This window comes from Antechinus flavipes, chromosome 2 (assembly GCF_016432865.1).
Source record: "Antechinus flavipes isolate AdamAnt ecotype Samford, QLD, Australia chromosome 2, AdamAnt_v2, whole genome shotgun sequence".
Classification (NCBI taxonomy): domain Eukaryota; kingdom Metazoa; phylum Chordata; class Mammalia; order Dasyuromorphia; family Dasyuridae; genus Antechinus; species Antechinus flavipes.
Window position 1 is genome coordinate 439,901,628 of NC_067399.1, and position 19,381 is coordinate 439,921,008.

General features: G+C 40.6%; 1 protein-coding gene across 1 annotated transcript in view; it reads left to right on the forward strand.

Annotated features, from left to right (window-relative positions):
* The first annotated feature begins 838 nt into the window (after nt 1-838).
* The window catches only part of MMP24 (matrix metallopeptidase 24), a 59,415-nt gene continuing 40,872 nt past the window's right edge, over nt 839-19,381 (forward strand). The window contains exons 1-3 of the mRNA XM_051973715.1: nt 839-1,048; nt 12,187-12,335; nt 19,180-19,296. Coding sequence (XP_051829675.1) covers nt 839-1,048; nt 12,187-12,335; nt 19,180-19,296 — 476 coding nt within the window. The remainder of the gene's footprint in view (nt 1,049-12,186; nt 12,336-19,179; nt 19,297-19,381) is intronic.

Genomic DNA, 19,381 nt, shown 5'->3' on the forward strand with positions numbered 1-19,381 from the left:
GTCTCCAAATTGCTTTTACATATTTGTCACTTTCCTTCTTTTACTCTAAACAGACATAAGCATTTCTGTTTCGGGGTTTTCATTTCGCTCTCATCTCACTGATCTCCTCTCTATTTACCTAAATTTGATTTTTCAGGGCCAGCTGAAATCTTACCGACTCCAAGAACTCCCACACTGCCTCTGCCCTCAGCAAGAGCTTTTTTTCTTAGAGCGTCAGTAAACAATCACTTCCGCACTGAGTAGAGCCTGTCTGGGAATATTAGTACCCTTTCCTCTTTCTGCAATCTTCCAGACTAAATTGTGAGCTCTCTGAGGGTAAAGATTGTCTCAAATCTTTTTTTTGCATCCCCAGCATCAATCACATGCCTCTCTCCTCCCTAGGGGCTCCACTCAGACTCTTTCCCAAGGATCTCTTCTGTCCCCTTCCCCAGGACATTCTCGCGGACTTTACTCGGGGTGGAGGGAGTTGGTGGATACAGACTACTAATCTTTCTCCAAGCAGTGCTCCCTGTTTTAAAGACGGGTCACCCCGGAGTGGCCCCGTGGGGGGCGGAGACGCGCCTGACTGGGGGTGGGGCTGAGCCTGGGGTGAGAAGCGGGAACGCGCCAGGAGGAGAGTGGAGCAGGGGCGAGGACGCGCCCGCGGTAGCGGGGACGAAGGCGGGAGGGCCGGGCGCGTGTCCGCGGCGCCGTGACTCGGCGGCTCCGCAGCGGCTGCAGCGGGAGGACCCGGCCGGAGCCGCCGCCATCGCAGCCGGGCCCCGCCGCCCCCGCCCCAGCCCGGCCCCGCCGCCGTCCCCGGCCCGGCCCCGCCGCTGCAGCTACCGCCGCCGCGGAGATGCTGAGGAGCCGGGGCCGCCGCGCCCTCGGGCCGGGCCGGAGCCGGAGCCGGAGCGGGAGCCGGAGCCGCTGGCTGCCCGCGCTCTGCTGTTTGTTGGGCGCCGTGCGGGCGGCGGCGGGGGCCGGGGCCGGGGCCGGGGCCAGGGCCAGGGAAGAGGCGGCGGCGGCGGGGGCAGGGGCGGCCCACGAAGCGTCCTTTGCGGGCCAGGTGCGTACAAGCTGGGTCCGAAAAAAGGGGGAGAGGGACGAGCGATCCAAGTGTGGGGTTTGTAAGGAAGGGACTATGACCGGGAAGGGGGGGTCCGACCCTGGGCCCTGTTTGCTAGACCCGCTGGGAGAGGCCCAGGGGACTTGGGGACCAGGGCGGGGTTCTGGCCCCGGGGCTCAGCATCGCCGGGAGCACGTGAAGAGTGGCGGACACGGACACGGACATGGTCATGGTCATGGGCCCATTGAGGGAGGGCCTTTGGGGCCCAGGTCACGAGTTGAGGAAGGTAGCAAGTGGTGGGGAGATCTATTGGGGTCAGGGTCGCGCTTGGTTTGGGACTCGCGGAAATGTCGAGATTACGAGTTCAGTCTCGAGTGGGGACGGAGTGCTGTGATGGAGAAAGGAAGGGAGTCTGTGGGGACTCGGGCAAGAAGGTTCGGACTCGGAACCTAGGCGTGCGCGCCTTCAGGACGCACAGGAGGGAGCCTCCTGGTTCAGCACCATGGACAGAGGCGGCGCCTGGAGCAGCCTGGTGTTGGACTGAGCTAGTTAGGGCTGGGCAATGATCCCTGAGCCGTTGCCTCCTTTAAAGGGAACCTTATAAGAATACAGAGAAAAGGGCCACCACCGTCTAAACTCGGGAGAGAAAAGTGGGGAGTAGAGGAACTAGAGGTTTGGAGAAGAAAGGAGATGTACTTGAAGGCTTTCATCTTTAGTTTCCTGGCCTCTCTGTTTTTCTTGGTCTCTCCCTCCCCAGTGGAGCCCAAGGTTCTATAACTGGGATATCTATCTACAAGCTGGAGGCGGGTTTGCTGGAGAGCTTGATGATTCTCCCCAAATAGGAAGTCAGAATTTAGGGGAGTTCTGAACCGTCTGGAGGTTTTCTACCCAAATTTAAAGTTCTTTCTGTCTTCAAACTCAACTACTTCTTGCAGGTCATAAGTTCTAGGTTCATTTCCCCCTTTGTGAATTTTCTTTTATTTATGCTGAATTTATGTGGAGTAGTGGGAAGATCCCTGTTCAGGGAAGAAAGAGACTCAGGTTCTAGTACTGATCCTGCCATTGACACACTATATGATGTTGGGAAAGTCTTTTTCCCTCTCTGGTGCCCAGCATCTTCCTTTGCAAGGTAAGAAGATTGAATTAGACTCTTTCTAAGAGGTCTTTTAGCTCTAGGAAGAATTATATTCAAATCTGAAGATTCAAAGATCTTCTGTTTTGCAAAGCATTTCACTTATTACCCTGTGAAATAGATAGTGCAAATAAGATTATCCACATTTTTTCAGCTATGGAAACTGAGACCTAAAAAAAGGTCAGTGTTTTCCCCAAGGCCATAAGTAGTAAGCTGGTAGCCCAAATTTAGATCCTTTGATTCCAAATTCAAGGCTCTTTCCATTGCATTTGTGATTCTTTTGATCTTTGAAGCTTCAACTAGTGTACTCAAAAATGTTTTAGGTGAAAAATCCATGTTTATCCGCAAGATAGTAGGAAAAGGAATTATCTTGGCATCTGATTTCAATAGCTTGAACCAGATGAAATCTTGTTCCCTATAGGGCAACTCCGTAGAATATTCAAATGTTCCAGTTTTTTCCAGTTCATTTGTGGTGGAAAACATCCAGGCTTGCTTCCAGTTTGATCTGATCCCCTAGTGTTCCTTAAAAAAAACTTTTGGTTTCATTCATAGTTCAGTTAAAATAATATTTGGACTCAATTTGGAGTTTAGCAAATTAGTTCAGCTAGTTCTGATTTTTAGGTCATGGTTCAGTTTAAGTTTCCAATAAAAATACTACATATCTTCTCAAGTATTAATTAGCAGAAGTGTATAAAGGATAATACCTTACATCTCTATATAGTATAGTGTATCTGTATAGTGTTTTACCATTTGCAAAATTTATCAGATATCTAATTAAATAGCTGCTGCTATGTACTCTTGAAAGATTCATTCTGTCTGGAGGGTATAAGGAAAACTTTTAGGAAAGAGACAACATTTGAGGAATAATTGAAGATGACTGCAGGACATTCCAAGCATAGGTAACAATCTGCAAAAAGACATACAGGTCTGGTAGTGGGAGATGGTGGCACATTTTCAGGGGAATTATTCAGTATGAGTGCAGTAGAGTACATGATGGAGAGTGGTAAGATAAAGCTAAGAAGGGTATAGTCATATTTTGGAATCCTTGAAGCCAAAGACGGCATTAGAATTTTATTCAGCAGGCCATAGCAAGTTATCAATAGTTTAAGGTGACTTAAATAGTAATGTAAAGGATGATTTGGTATTAAAAGCTTAGATACTAAAGGCTAAGACACTGTTTCAATAGTCCAAGTGAGAGAGAATGAGGCATGGAACTCAGTTATGGCTAGCATTTTCACATAAGTTTTATCATGTGATCCTTCTAACCTCTATAAAGGAAGCAAGGCAAATGTACTAGCTGTTCTGTGTAGTTAAGAGAACTGAGCCACAGAGAGTTGTAACTTGTCTGTGATCATATGGGAGAACCAATGTTGGAACTTGGGGATCCTGAATTCAGTGCTTGTTCAGTTATACCATGTTTCCCCTCATTGTCACTCATAATTATTATGATGAATGCTAATACTTTTAAAACTACATTCCTAATGCCTTTGATATCTATAATCATAGAATATCATATATGAAATCTATCTTGGAAATAATCTAATCCAAACTCACATTTATCAAAGGAGGAAACAAAAGGGGTTTAAATCATCTTTGACTTACTTATTCTTTTTTTGTGTCCATTAATAGTTTCAGGCAACAGATATGAATGATGGCTATCTGGCAATTGATATTTGTCACTGTGAAGGAAAGAGAGCAGAAAGTAGTGTTCTCCTTCTCTCTTTGGGAGAAAATGGATCCACTTTTTTGGCTTTACTTTGAGCTAAAGGAAGAGTTAGCACATCCTTTGTGCTTACTGTATAAGAAATTTCCTCCCCCCTTCCCCTGGCCCTATCCTCACTACCATCATGTATTACCTCAGCTGAACTCCCTACAGACTCAAGCAAGGGTGTTTGCTCTGGCCTCATGGACATAGGCCAAAGATATTGTGCAAATCCCAGTGGAATTCTCCCTATGGAAATTTTAGTGCTCCCCTTGGGAGCCTAGCTTGGCGCAAGTTAGACGTCAGAGTTTAAGGATGACCTGGAGCTTTCTTTTTGTAATCAAAGATTTAGGAAGAAGGAAAAAAAAGTTATGTCAGAAACAAACAAGTATTGTGACTTTGAATCATAGACTCTCAGTGCTGGAAACAACCAAAGGGTGCGTCTGGTCTAATTTGCACCTGAGCATGAATCCCTCCTCTAATATCCCTATTAATGTTCATCTAGCTATGGCATAAAAAGACAGATTGCTCATGCCTCCTTTGTTATTGGATGATTATGATATTTAGGAATTCTATATTGGGGCAGCTAGGTGGCACAGTGGATAGATCACCAGGCCTGGAATCATCTTCCTGAATTAAAATCTGACCTCAAACACTTAGTAATTCTGTGAACTTGGGCAAGTCACTTAACCCTGTTTGCCTCAAATTTCCTCATTTGTAAGATGAGCTGAAGAAGGAAATTGCAAACTACTTCAGTATCAGAAATGGGGTCATGTAGAGTCATACACGACTGAAAAATGACTATAACAATTCTTATACTGAGCTTGATTTTTACTTCCCTCTGATAGGTCAGTCTGTGGCTGTTCCTGAAGAGTTTGGGTAGGTAAGCCATACCCTAATAACAAAACCTCCAATATGAATCTATATGAAACCTTGGAACTTTTGTTAGGTCAAGGAATTATGTTGCACAAAGTGTGCATGTTAATATAACCCTAGATTGTTTCCTTCTACTGCTGAGTGAGTGTTCAGTTTCAATAGTGAATGGGCATCTTGCCTAATCAATAAACAGTCACAGGTTCTCAAAGAGGGAATCTTTGCCCTGGTTTATAAGAAGTCTGAGAATCCAGCTTTGAATCCTAACTTTGAAAATTTACTTTTTGTGGGACTGTGGGCAAGTCATTTAACCTCTCTACCCTTCTCATTGTCAAAATAAGGAAGTCTGATTGGATGACCTCTCAGATCCCTTTCCAAGTCTGAATCCATCACTCATCTCTTCCCTCCCCCTTTCCCATTTCCCCTTTTGCCTCCCTTCTCTCCTGGCCATGAGCTATGGACACTTATAGTCACAGAATTTGAAGTGGAAGAAACACCAAATGTCAGAGTAGGACAGATCCTTGGAATGTAGAACATGATTCTGAGAGCTGGAAAGGACCTTTTAAGTCACCTAGTAGAATCCCTTCATTTTATAGATGACAAAACTGATGCCCAAAGAACTAGTGATTTGCTCAAGTTCCCATAGAAAGCAAATAACAGAGATGTGATTTGAATCCAGGTCTTCTGATTAGAAATCTTGTGTATTTTCCACATTGTACATATTGTGTTTCAGGATTACCTCCCCAAGGAGAGAAGTCTTGCCCAAGGTCATGTAGAGAGTTTCTAATAAAGTTAAGACTAGAAATCCTGACTTCTATCTCAGGGCTTTTCCTGTCACCCTGTATTGCCTCATAAGCAGAACCCAAGAGTCTGCCTGGATCCTGTGCTGATGTTATAATGGAAAAAGCACTAGCTTTGTAGCTTAAATTACTTGGGTTCAAATTCTGAATTTGTCCTTTACTGTCTGGTGACTTTATATGTCCATCATCTCCCTAAGTATCCGCCTCATCTGTAAGAATTGAGGGATTGAATTATATGGTCTCTGAGGTTTCTTCTAGCTCTCAATCTAAGATCCTGTGATTCTTAGTCCCCCTTCTTGGAAAAGATGGGTTATAAAGGTTTGATCTTTTTGTCTTGGCCATAGCTTTGGTATTAGGTACAGTCCCCTGGAGTATCCTATCTGGACTTCAGTCCTGGATTCAAACTTCAATAGTTTAAGAAGGGTACCCCCCTTCTGAAGTAGTTCTGTTACCCATCTGTTACCCATGAAGCATTTCTGGCCTGATGTAATACATCCATCTCCTAATCGTAGCCAATTTTGGAAGCATGAGTGGGAAAAACTCATAAATCCTGCTTTATGACTGAAAAAATAAGGAAAGTTTTTCTCTCTCGGTCTCTGTTTCTGTCTCTCTGTCTCTTTTTTCTCTGTCTCTCCTCTCTCAGAGATATCGGTGACAGGAAACTAGAAATAAATAATTTTTTATTGAAAAAAGTAATATAATGTGATTTTAAAAGAAACAATTAAAAGGCCATTGGATCATCCATGCAGAGATGTAAGTTTGACTCTTCTCTCTACTGCTGCATGCTAAGAACTTGGGAAAGATAATCCCTTTTTCTGAGCCTCATCTTCCTCCTCTGTAAACACAAGAGGTTAGGCTAAATGATCTTCAAGATCTTTTTCAGCCCTAAATCCTATGATTAAGTGTCCACAGGGTGTCTTTTGGAATCCTGCCTTTCTTTTGTCATGTGATCAACTTGCCTCCCTCTGCCACCTCCTTCTGTCCTCTGATCTCTGCATGAATTATGCTCTTAACTTGGGCCTTCTAGGTCTCAACATTCTCTCTCTCCTCTCAGCTCCTTCTCTTACACCCCCATTTCAACACCTTTCTCTTGCAAACCTTTGCAACTGCCTCATCATTTTATGATGCCCCATACCACATTGGATCTCAAATCCCTGCAGAATGGCCAGAGTAACTCCACTGAGCATATTATCTGGACCCCTCTCGCATTATTTACAACACCTTGTCTCTCTTACTAGACCATAAATCCCTTGTGAATAGGAGACAGTAGGGTGGAATACGAATTGGAACCCTGAGCTTAGAGTCTTTCATTCTGAATTTGAGAATCAGCCCTAAAATTTCCTAGCTAATATGCCTTTGGGCAAATCACTTCTTAGCCTCAGTTTCCTCCCTTGTAAAATTAGGTTAATAATTCCTGACTTCTTTCCAAGGCTCTAGTATAGCTCAAATGAGTTGATTTTTGTAGAGCATTGTAAATCTCAAAGCACCATGTAAATGACACACTATCTATGGTGTAATGGAAAGAATGCTGAATTTGGAATCAGAGGACCTGGTTTTGAATTTTTGCTCTGCCATTTACTTTCTGTGTGATTTTAAGCAAGACACTTAAACTCTACAGGTTTTTACTATCCTTAACTATAAAAATAAAGAGATGAACTAGATGGCCCTTCTAGCTAAATCTAAATTGGCCTTCTGATTCTGGCTGTGAAGTGGGGTTGTTTTCCTTTGCTGGGTTTTGCTAGAAACAATCTTAATTACAAAACATAATAGTTTACTGCTCTATACAGTTCCCAAGTGCCTCCCCAGTAGTAAATTGTATGTGTGTGAGTGAATGCACCTGGGTGCATATATACAGTATAAATTTTAAGTCCCCAAGGTCTACACTTACAATTTCTATTAGAACGTAGTTTTATTAGAATTTAAGCACCTCTTAGCAGAGAGACCCCTGCATGTTTATCATATCAGACAAGCAATACTAGTGTTTAATAATTACCGATGCTATTGTTTAGCAGGGTGATAATGATGATGAAGATGAAGTTGATAGTTATTGTCTCTACAATCCTTGAAGACTTACAAAGTGCTTGCCTCACAATAATGCAGTGAGATAAGTAGCAAGTATCACTCCCATTTTACCAATAAGGAGACAAAGCTTCAGAGAAATTAAATGACTTGCTCTTGTCCACACAAGTAATTGGGATTCCAACTTAGGTCTGCTTAATCCAAATCCATTGCTATCCCCAAAAGCTATGGATAGGAGCCAAGAGAGATGGCAATTCATAGAACACCTTACAGAATAAATCATCCATGGATAGTAACTATTGTCATACCTAAACAGATTAATAAAGTTCTAAACAATAACAACAAAATGTATAGGAATAAATGAATCATCCTACAAGTTGTTTAGATATATTATCAATTTAATTTTATTTAGTAGCCAAAAGAGATATTTAAATCTTATAAATAATCCTGGCTCTGCCCCTTTACCTCTAGGACCATGGATGAGATACCTACCCTCTCTGAACTCCATTATTCTTATCTGTAAAATGGGAGGGTGGAGTAGATGAGATCTCTCTGAGATCTTTCTCAGCTCTAGAATTATGATCCAAGGTTCTAATAGGATTTCTGGTTTCATTAGTGTGGTTTCAGATGCCAACCCTTTCACATCTCAGTAGATGATCTTCATAAGTTTCTTTGACCAAAGAAGTTTATCTTTTGCTGACTGGCCTTCTGGTAAGCAGACATAACTGGGCTAGTCATCAAAATAGAGACATATAGTCTTATCATAGGTTGGTATTAGGAACCTTGGTAGGAATTGTCATAATTTATATTCCACAAAATATAATTAGAAAGAAATTAAAATAACTAACTATTAAATGTGTACTGTTTACAGAGCAGTATACTGCTCTAGCAGTATGCTAGAGGGTGGTAATATAAGATAAAGCTGCAAAGGTAGGTTTGCACCCGGTCATGGGGGACTCTGAATGCCAGTCAGAGAACTTTGAATATTATTTGATGGGTAATAAGGAGAGATTGGAGATTTTTGAGCACAGGAGTGACCATTAGCAAAGGGAGAAATTTATTCTTGTAGCTTTTGATATCTGGTATCTTTAGCCTAGTATCTTTATTTTTTTTTTAAATTTTATTTTATTTAATAATAACTTTATATTGACAGAATCCATGCCAGGGTAATTTTTTACAACATTATCCCTTGCACTCGCTTATGTTTCGATTTTTCCCCTCCCTCCCTACACCCCCTCCCCAAGATGGCAAGCAGTCCTATATATGTTAGATATGTTGCAGTATATCCTAGATACAATATATGTTTGCAGAACTGAACAGTTCTCTTGTTGCACAGGGAGAATTGGATTCAGAAGGTAAAAATAACTCGGGAAGAAAATCAAAAATGGGCCTAGTATCTTTAATAAAAGATAGATTGGAGGAGGGAGGAGCAAGTGGAAGTGGAAGTGGAATAAAGAAAGAAGACCAGTTAGCTAATTCATTAATCCTAGCAGGTAAAATCAACCTATACTGAGAAGATGGTATTAAGAACAAAGAGGAAGGGACAGATGTGAGAGAGACTGTGGAGTTGGAGTCTACAGAATGTGGTAATTGATTGGATGTGAGAAGAGAGAGAAAGAGTTAAAAATCAACACAAGATTGCAAATATGGGATACCTGGATAAATTGTGATGCCATAGAAGGGAAGAAATGTAGGGATGATGATAATGAACACACATATGTTGAATTTGGCCATGTGAGATGTTCAGATGGAGTTGTGGTACTTGGAAATACATATCTGGAACTAAGAAGAGAGGTAAAGGCTAGCAATAGAGATCTATAAGTTAATTACAAAGAAGTAAAACCTTTAGAGAAAATGAAATGACCAAAAAAGTGCAATAGAGAGAGAAGAGAAGAGGGAGAGGAGCAGACTTCTGAGAAATATTACATCAACTGGTTACAGAGAGGGTAGGGAGGCAGGGAAGGAACAGGTATTGAACAGTTACAGTAGAGAACAGTCAATAAAATAGTGAGTGGACAAAAATTATTAGCAAGGATTCGAAGAGAGGATATCACTAATGTGAAAGAGAAGGCACTCTGTGTAAGCAATTTTCAAATTATTTAACAGTAAAGAGGGAGGAGGAGGAGGAGGAGGGAAGCTATAGCTCCCTTCTATAGCTATAGCTATAGCTCCTCAGGACCATTGGAGAAAGATCTCAGGAGAGGAATTATCTTTACAGAGGAGCAGGAGCCTCACTTCTGTAATCAGAATGAAGGAGAAGGGAATGAATGAAAATGCCAATAAGTCAAAAAATGGAGGAAGAAAGCAAAGAGAGCTCATGTTAGAGGGCCTCTGTATTGTGTAATAGGTTAGATCCTCTAAGCATTTGGACTTAGGGTATGGTTGGGAGCAAAAGGAGAAGGTAAATGGAAGGAGGAATGTAATAAGGAGTATTATTAATCAATCAATTATACATTGCTCTTCTCCATGAACTCTATAATCTAACCAACTGGCCATCTTACTCTTGCTTATATGATGTTCTATTTCCTTTCTACTTGTCTTGCTCTGGCTCTCCCCCATGAAGGAGGTAAGAATGGAATTTCAAAGGTCTGTATCTTGGATTTGTCACAGTTCTGGAAAGTGGTGAGGGGTCATTAGTGTAAATTAATACATTGACATTAGAACATGGTTGAAGCAGGCTGGAGGTAATATCATTGGATTGAGGAGATTAAGGGATTGTGAAGTTTGGCCTTTAGTGAGGGGCTATCAGCATGAATATTCTAGCCTCTCACCATGATTGCAGAGGATGGGATGGAAAAGAGGATCATGAATTCAGATACTAAAGTCATTAAGATAGTTGAGAGAGTAAGCTGGGGGCCAAAATCAGAGAAGGATTGAAAAGAGGAATACAGGTCCCCAAATTATGTATATTCAACATAATTAAAAATAAATTAAATTATCTCCACTTGGTCACTAATGCTGTTCAAATAGATCATCATTCAGTCAATAAGAACAACTCAATCATTAAGTACTTCAAAATCTGCAGAGTGCTTTATATACATTACAATCATTGGATTCCCTGTCAGATTGCACAATTGTCAGGTTGTATAAATTAGTAAAATAATTCTTAGAGAACAGAATGTATTGGACTTAAAGAACAGAATGCTAGGACTCTCTAGGGCCTTTTAGGTATGAGTCATCTGGAGAGCCCTTTCAAATAGATGAGGATTTACCCCTTTAAGTACCAGATCTTTTATTTTAGCTAGTTGGGGGGTAGAAAGCTTTCTATTATGGATCATACCAGTATTCCCTTCTTAATAAAAGCACAAAGCATTTGCAACCATGATGATAGCTAGGATTGTTAGGACAGAATCTAGTGAGGCTGACTTGGGTAACTGCTCCTGTAATGATTAACTTAAGGTTGCTATGTTTTGGGAATTCTTGGGTCTTTTTTCCCCCTAATAGTTTTCGTATTCTCTCCCTCCTATTCTATCTGTCTAGATAAGACTATGTCTTGTTTCTAAAAGTTCCCTCCACACTCCCATCCCACTTCTAAATTCCTGTGGGTTAGAAAATCAAATATGCAACAAACTTAATTTGTTAGAATTGTGTGTAAAATTAGAATTATTGAGCCATGAATGAAGGATTAAGGTATTCCCAGGAGTAAAGTATATAAATTTTGATTCATGGACTTTGTGCCAATGATTTTAAGATTTTTTTTTCTGAGTACCCCACTACCCCATCCGCCATCCTTGTACTCTCCCCATCCCAGTAGATGATTATTTCTCCTAACCAGTCTGGAACTAAAACATTGTGCTTAGTGGTCTGTCTGAAGCTCCAGTCAGTAATAGTTTTTCTACCTGGAACCTAAAGATACATGCATTACATTCTTTTTTAAAGTCACATTTAGAATCATAAGATCTTGGAATGGAAAGAAATCTTTACAATAACTTTAAAAAACTTTAATAGTATTTATTTCCAAATATATGTAAAGATAGTTTTCAACATTTGTTTTTCTAAAACTTTGTGTCCCAAATTTTTCTCCTTCCCTTCCTTATCTCCCCTTCCCAATCAGGACAGCTAGAAATCTGATACTGGTTAAATAAGTGCAATTCTTTTAAACATCTTTCCATGTTTGTCATGTTGTGCAAGAAAAATCAGACCAAAAGGGAAAAAAAACCATGAAAAAGAAAAAGCAAGCAAACAAAAAAGGTGAAAATATTATATTTCAATTCATATTCAGTCTCCATAGTTCTCTTTCTGGATACAGATGGCATTTTCCAGTCCAAGTCTATACAATAATCTTTGTAATATGGAGTCATTCAGTCTCAGTTTAAAAAGCTTACAGTTTTCAAGGAAGTCAGACCTTCCAGATCCTAACTGGTCGTGTGTTCTTGATGTCTCTGTCCTTGTCTTTCTGTCTCTGTCATTTTTCACACATACACACACACATAATACATATATAAATATTGCATAATTGCATAGTATATATGTCTGTCTCTCTCTTCATTTGCTCTCCTCTCTGCCCCCTTCCCCCAGGATCTTTCTGCCTGTATCTGTTCTTTCCTCTCCCCGTCTTTCCCACTTTCTTGATCTGTCTCCTTCATCTCCATCTGTCTCTCCTTTTTTACAGAGCTGGTTAAAGTCTTACGGCTATCTGCTTCCCTATGATGCCCGGGTACCCTCGATGCCCTCAGGGAAGGTCTTGCAGTCAGCGGTCACCACTATGCAGCAGTTTTATGGGATTCCTGTCACAGGAGTGTTGGATCAGACAACAATCGAGTAAGATTCCCATGGGACATTGTGTCCCTTAGCTTTTCAGTCTTTCCTCTGAACATGACAAGACAAGAAGCTTTCCATGTTTTTCCTTCCTGCTGTTCTTTCATTCCATGCCTGCTCCTTCGTTGGGGTCTCAAGGGCCTTCTTTCCTGCCCTCTGATTCATTCCCTCTTCTTTACCCCTTCCAGTCACTGAAATCTTTCAAATTCATTGACTTAGCCCAAATTCTGTCTCCTCTGTGAAGTCTTCCATGACTCCCCCAATCCACATTACGTTTTCCCTTTTTTGAATTCTTCCTGCTTTTATCCTCAGACCCACCTAATGGGTTCTTTTGCCCCCCATTCAACCATGACTTCTGTGAGACCAAGACTTCTTTCTTATTCTTATCCATCTCCTCATGTGGCCTAGGCCAACTTCTAGGTAATCAGCTGATCAGGAAGCATTGATTAAGTGCTTACTATGTGCCAGGTCCTGTGATAAACCCTCATCAAATATTTATTGAATGAATGAATTATTGAAAGTATGAATGAATGATCCACATGAATCCTTAACAAGAGAATTTCTCCTATTATCAGATCTATTTACTAGAGCAAAAGACAGGAGTAGCCATGCTGTCTATTAGGGAATCAACTGTTTGAAGCTACTGCAACTATGAATATATTTAATATTTGTTTATTATAACATATAACAAAATCAATACTTTATGTACTCAATTCTATTTAGAGGTAAGAGGGAACTTAGAGATCATCCAATAGATTTTGTTCTGTAAGCCCCTAGTGACTCTATCATATATTCTTGAATATAATGCTATTTTTTATTCCCCCCAACAGACTGACTGTAAGTTCCATGAGGGCAGGGATCCAATTTTTTCCTTTGTTTTTTAAGATGAAGAAAATGGGATTCAGGAAGGGAAGTGACTTGTGCAATGTCACACACAGGTAGCACATAATTTATTCTGTTCTAGTATTAATATAATGAGTTGCTGTCATTTATGTAGTGTTTTGCATCCTTGATCTTACTTGATCCTCAGAATAATTGTGGGAGGTTCACAGCTCAGAGTATTATTAGCTTCATTTTAAAGACAAGTAAACTGGAGGCTGCAGTGATGTACCTGGTGTCACACTAGTATTAAGTGGCAGAGCCAGGACACTAATCCAAGTCTCCTGACATCCAGTGATTACACCTGCTCCTTCTTTTGGTGATCCCAGCAAAAGTAGAAGCTACATTTTCAGGGACTATTATCTCTTTTGAAACTACCATTCCTATAAGACTTTAAGCTTCTGTTATAGGCTTCTCAGCACCTTGATTTTGAGGGTCCTTCCTGGCTCAGGGAAGAAAAAACACAGCTTTCTCTATCTAGAGAAGGGACAGCCCTGTGAAAGCATACATATCTAGCCTGAGACATTTTATCTCCTACAACCATGGTTTTGTATTAGCCATCTCTCAGACCAGGATTGCTCTTCTTTACCTCTTCTTAGAACCTACCTCCCTTTAATGTTCAACTCGAGTCCCATCTCCTGTAAGACCCTCCACCAGATCTTCCCTATTAATAATATTTTCTCCACAAATCTCTTTGAGTTAATTAATTATTTTAATTTTTATTTATTTATTTGACAAGCAATTTGGATTAGATGACTTGTCCAGGTTCACAGAACTAGGAAGTGTTAAGTATCTGGGTTGGATTTGATTTCTCCTGATTCCAGGTATCTACTGTGCTAACTAGCTGTTCTTGAATTTATTTCACATGTAAATATAATAAATAAGTTTTATGTAAATAAATAGCATTTCCCCTTGGTAAAATGTAGGCTCTTTGAGGGCAGTGATAGTTTTACTTTTGTCTTTATCTCCCCAATGCTTAATACAGAATTTGAAACTTAGTAGGTACTTGATAGAAGCTTGTTGAATTAAGAGAGTGAAGTCAGGAGTACTGAGTTCCATCTCTCAGTGCTATCAGTGAGATTAGGTCATTTCCTTTCTCTGAGAACCTATTTCTCCATAAAGTAAAAGAGGTGGAGTAAATGCTCTCAAAGACCCCTTCCAACTCTAACATTCTATCACTGAGCATAAGCCTGAATCGACTGAGGCTGCCTTAGAAAAGCTGGGGCTATTTTGAGTCCTGGTACAGTGCAGCACAGCAGAGCATTACATGGCAGGGAGACGGCCACTGCTGAGGGACCACCTGGCCTTAATTTCTTCTCTGTTCCAGAAAGACACAGGCACATTGGCTGGGGTTCAGCTAAGGGCAGTCAGATGGTGGGAGGAGGCCGAGGGGATGATCTGGGTAGAGAGGAAACCATTTCCCATTTATCTGTCTGTCAATCATCAGTTTTCTTTCTGGTGTCTTTGGGGATGTAGGAGAAGGTGAAGGCTGAGCATTCTCTTCATTTTGCAGATGAGGGAACAGAGGCACAGAGAAGCATTTCAAAGTTACACTTAGATCAATGTAGGGTTGGAAGAAGCTCAGGATTGATAGGAGAGCTTGACTAACAATCTAAGGCCTATATTTAAAAAAACATTTCCCCCACAGTAATCCTTTTTATATATGTATATGTATGTGTATACATATACATATATATATAATTTTTATATAAAGCTTTTTATTTTCAAAACACATTCATAGATAATTTTCAACATTCACCCTTGCAAAACCTTGTGTTCCACTTTTTTCCTTCCCTTTTCCCCATTCCTCCCCTAGACGGCAAGTAATTGAATATATGTTAAACATGTGCAATTCTTCTATACATAATTCCACAATTATCATGCTGCACAAGAAAAATTAGGTCAAGGAAGAGAAAAGTGCAAGCAAACAACAATCAAAAAATGAAAATACTGTTGTGATCTACACTCAGTCCCCATAGTTCTCTCTGGATGCAGATGGCTTTCTCGATCACCAGTCCATTGGAACTGGCCTGAATCATCTCATTGTTGGAAAGAGCCATGTCCATTAGAATTGATCATTGTATAATCTGCTTGTTGCTGTGTACCATGTTCTCTTGGTTCTAATCACTTCACTCAGCATTAATTCGGGTAAGTCTCTCCAGGCCTCCCTGAAATCATCCTATTGATTGTTTCTTATAGAACAATAATATTCCATAACATTCATATATCACAACTCATTCAGCCATTCCCCAACTGATGGGTATCCACTCAGTTTCCAGTTCCTTCAAAAAAGAAGCTGCTACAAACATTATTGCACATGTGGGCCTTTTCCCTTTTTTATGATCTTTTTGGGATACAGGTCTAATAGAGACAGTGCTATATCAAAGGGTACCCCCATAGTAATTCTATGAGATACAGTAAATATTTTTCTTTTTAATTTTTCATTTAGTCCTGTGTTTTCATTAGTATAAGAAATTTCTGGTGTGGAGAACTTCAGCCACAAAAGCAGCTGGTAGATAGAGTTCTTGGCTTAAAATCAGGAACACCTGAGTTCAGATGTGACCCCACCCCCTCCCCCAAGCAAGCCACTTCACCCTTTTGTTTCAGTTTCCTTAACTATAAAATGGGGATAATAATAGCATCTATCTGCCAAAGTTATTGGGAAAATCAAATAATATGATATTTGCAAAAAGTGCATACCACAGTGCAGGTTACCCATAGCAGGTGCCATATAAATGCTTATTCCCTTTTCCTCCTCCATGCCACTATCATCAGAAACTCATCTATAAATTTATAGTCTTAGACAGATGCTCAGGTCACTGAGCACACTCAGTCAAAGTGTGTTATTAAGCTTCTACTATGCTTTATTGACTGACTCACTGACTATGGAGTCACAAACACATGGAAGGCATATTAGCTCAAAAGTGTCATCCTCTGAAACAGACCCATAGATATGGGTCTGGATAAAGTTAGCCATATGTAGAAATCAACTTGGAATTTGTTGAAGTTCTGTTGACCTAATGAAGGTATCAATCAATCAGCAAGTATTTATTAAGCATCTTCTATGTGCTAGGCACTGTGCTCAGTGCTGGGGATACCGAGATAGTCTGAAACAATTCCTATTTTAGAGGAACTTACATTATACCCGGGTAGACAATCTATATGTATGTAAGTGCATATAAAATGTTTACAGGGTAAATACGAGGTAATTTGGAGAGGAAGGAGAAAGTTAGGGAAGACTCACTAAAAGCTGGGATAGAAGGGTGAGATGAGGAAAGTATTTCTGTAGAGAGAAAGTGATGTTTGAGCTGAGTTTAGAAGGAAGCCAGGGATTCTAAGAAGCAGAGGTAAAGAGTATTTAGGGCAGATAGGTGATAGAGCGCTGGATCTGGAGTAAGGAAGATCAGAGTTCAAATGCTTTCTGAAATAATGGAAACAAAAATGACACTGAAAAGAAAACAATCCTAATGACACTCTTGTTCTGGGAGAACATTGCCTTTCTTTCTGTAGAGAGATGGGGCATTGAGGATATTGAATGTTGCATGCACTATAAGAACAGATCAATAATATATATCAGATAGTTTTGCCTAAGTGTTTTTGTTATAAAGACTGGTCTGTTGGGGATTAGGGGACATGCTTGGAAATATCTGAGATCTATAAACAACAAGCATTGGTAAATCACGTTATAATTATTTTAAAAAGAATTGCTAGGTATTTTCTCAAATTAGAGCCCATGTCCAACCTCCAATGGATAGAACTGGGTATAAACCAGCACAGCCTTATAGTGTCATGACTGAGGCAAGCCATGATACAATGGAAGTTATCACAGCTTCCTCAAATTCCTTTTTTACAAGATTCTTACCTTGATGAAGTGATTCGGGGAATCCTTCACTATTTAGTTGTAAGCTCCCTTTTCAGAACTCTGGTCTAGACAGATGGACCTTCATCCTGTTTCTCACATACAACACTTATCACCCATCTCCCTTTTTTTTTTTTAAACTAATCTTCTTTCATGCATGAAAGAAAGGAAGGGTGGGAGGTAGGAAGGGGGAAAAAGAAAAAAAGGAAAAGAAAGGAAAGAAGGAAGGAATGAAAGGGAAGGAAGAAGGGAAAGGAAAGAAATAAAAAGAAAGAAGGAAGGAAGGAAAGAAGGAAATAAGCATTTATTAAGTGTTTACCATATGCCAACCACCCTGCTAAGTACTATATAAATGTGATCTTACTTGATCCTTGCAATAATCCTAGGAAATAGGTGCTATTATTATTATTTTAAAGTTGAGGAAACTGAGGCAGAGGTAAGTGACTTGTCCTGAGGGGTCTTAGCAAGTCTCTGAGACTTCATTTAAACTCAGGTTTTCCTGGTTCCAGCCTTGGTGCTTAATTTGCTGAGCCTGAGCCACTTAATTGTAGTTTCCCCATATCAGTTTCTTAGGCAAATAGTGTCCCTAGAGTGGAGGAAGACCGTACAACTGGATGGAAATTTCCCTTAAGAATAGTCAGCTCTCTCTGTTCTCATTCTCTACTTGCCATGTAACCTTCTGACTCTTATAATTGGGTCTCCTGAGTGGACTAACCCACCAGAGGAAGAACCCTGAGCATTTAGGTGGAATTGGAACTTGAGCCAGGCAGGAATACTTCTCAGCATAAGTTAATATGCTGCCATCTAGTTTATTAATTAGTCTTGTGGGGTTGGTTAGTGGAAGTCTATTCTCCAGAACCCTGAGTGATCTCCCTGGGTGAGGTGATAAAACTTGAGTTCCTGAAGGCCAGACTCCAGATTCCATGACAACTCCCACTACCACCACCACTTAAAGCATAGACTGTCCATTTATCTAGTTGGCTGGCCCTTCCTACCTGTACCAGATTAGTTGTATCAGTAACAACTTAAAAGCAATCCCAGACTGCCTATATACTCTGGTCCTATGCACAGCGCTACTTGTATGGGCAGCATGGTAGGAAAAGGCAAGGAAGGAGAATCTCTCCTCCCTTTAGAACAGGACCTGGAAAACCATGCTGAGCTATGGGAACCAGATGAGCTACAAGTTTTTCTGCAAGACAGGAAAGAGTTATGCTGGTCTAGGCTTTGCTATTTAACTTACTGTGTATCTTTGGGCAAATTGGTCCTACCTCATTTTCTTCCTCCATAATATTAAATACAGTAACAGTTTACAATTACAGTTATGAAACCCTTTACATCCATTATTTCATTTCTGTTCCCTAAAAGCCCTGTAGTGGAGGCTGAGCAGGTATAATTGTTTCCATTTTACAGATCTGGACACTGGGAAACTTGAGAATCTCATCCAAGAGGATGACCATCAATCAGTCAATAAGCCAACAATAATTAGATACCTACTGTATGCCAAGCACTGTCTTAGGCACCAATGATACAAATACATGTAATAACAACAATAATGACAGCTAGTATTTATGTAGCATTTGAACATTTGCAGAAGAGCTCTCTATGGCATGTGCTATTATCTACATTTTATAAATGAGGAAACCAGAGCTGAAAGAGATTTACTGCTTTGACCGAGGTCCCAAAGGTGGTAAATGTCCAAAGAATGATTCCATTAGACCACCTCTCTGTCCAAATCCCTAGCATCAAAAAGTTATACATGTACAAATAGATGCCCATAAGTTATAAGTGGCACAACTGGGACTTAGATATGATAAGAGCATAGATTTGTAGCTGGAAGGGACCCTAGAGACCACTGAGTCCAAAGCCATCTTGTTACAAATGAAGAAACTAAGACTTGCTCTAAAGTATCTGACATGGAGATTTGAACCCAGGGCTCCTGGTATCCCACGTCCCAGTGCTCTATCATTTATACCACTCAAATCTAGATTTTCTGTCCACTACATGGCACTGCCTTTCCTAATGATTTCTAAGGCCCCTCCAGCCTTGCCTTTGGTGCCTTTTTCTTAAAAACTCTGGCCAGTGTTGTAAGTGTATGTTTTTTCTGCCCAGGTGGATGAAGAAGCCTCGCTGTGGTGTCCCTGATCACCCCCACCTGAGCCGCCGGCGCAGGAACAAGCGCTATGCACTGACGGGGCAGAAGTGGAGGCAGAAACACATCACCTACAGGTAAATGATATTCACTCTACTTCTCTACTTATGTTCTTGCTTAGTGGGTCTGGATCCACTCTCAAATCCAGAGGAGAAGGTAGCT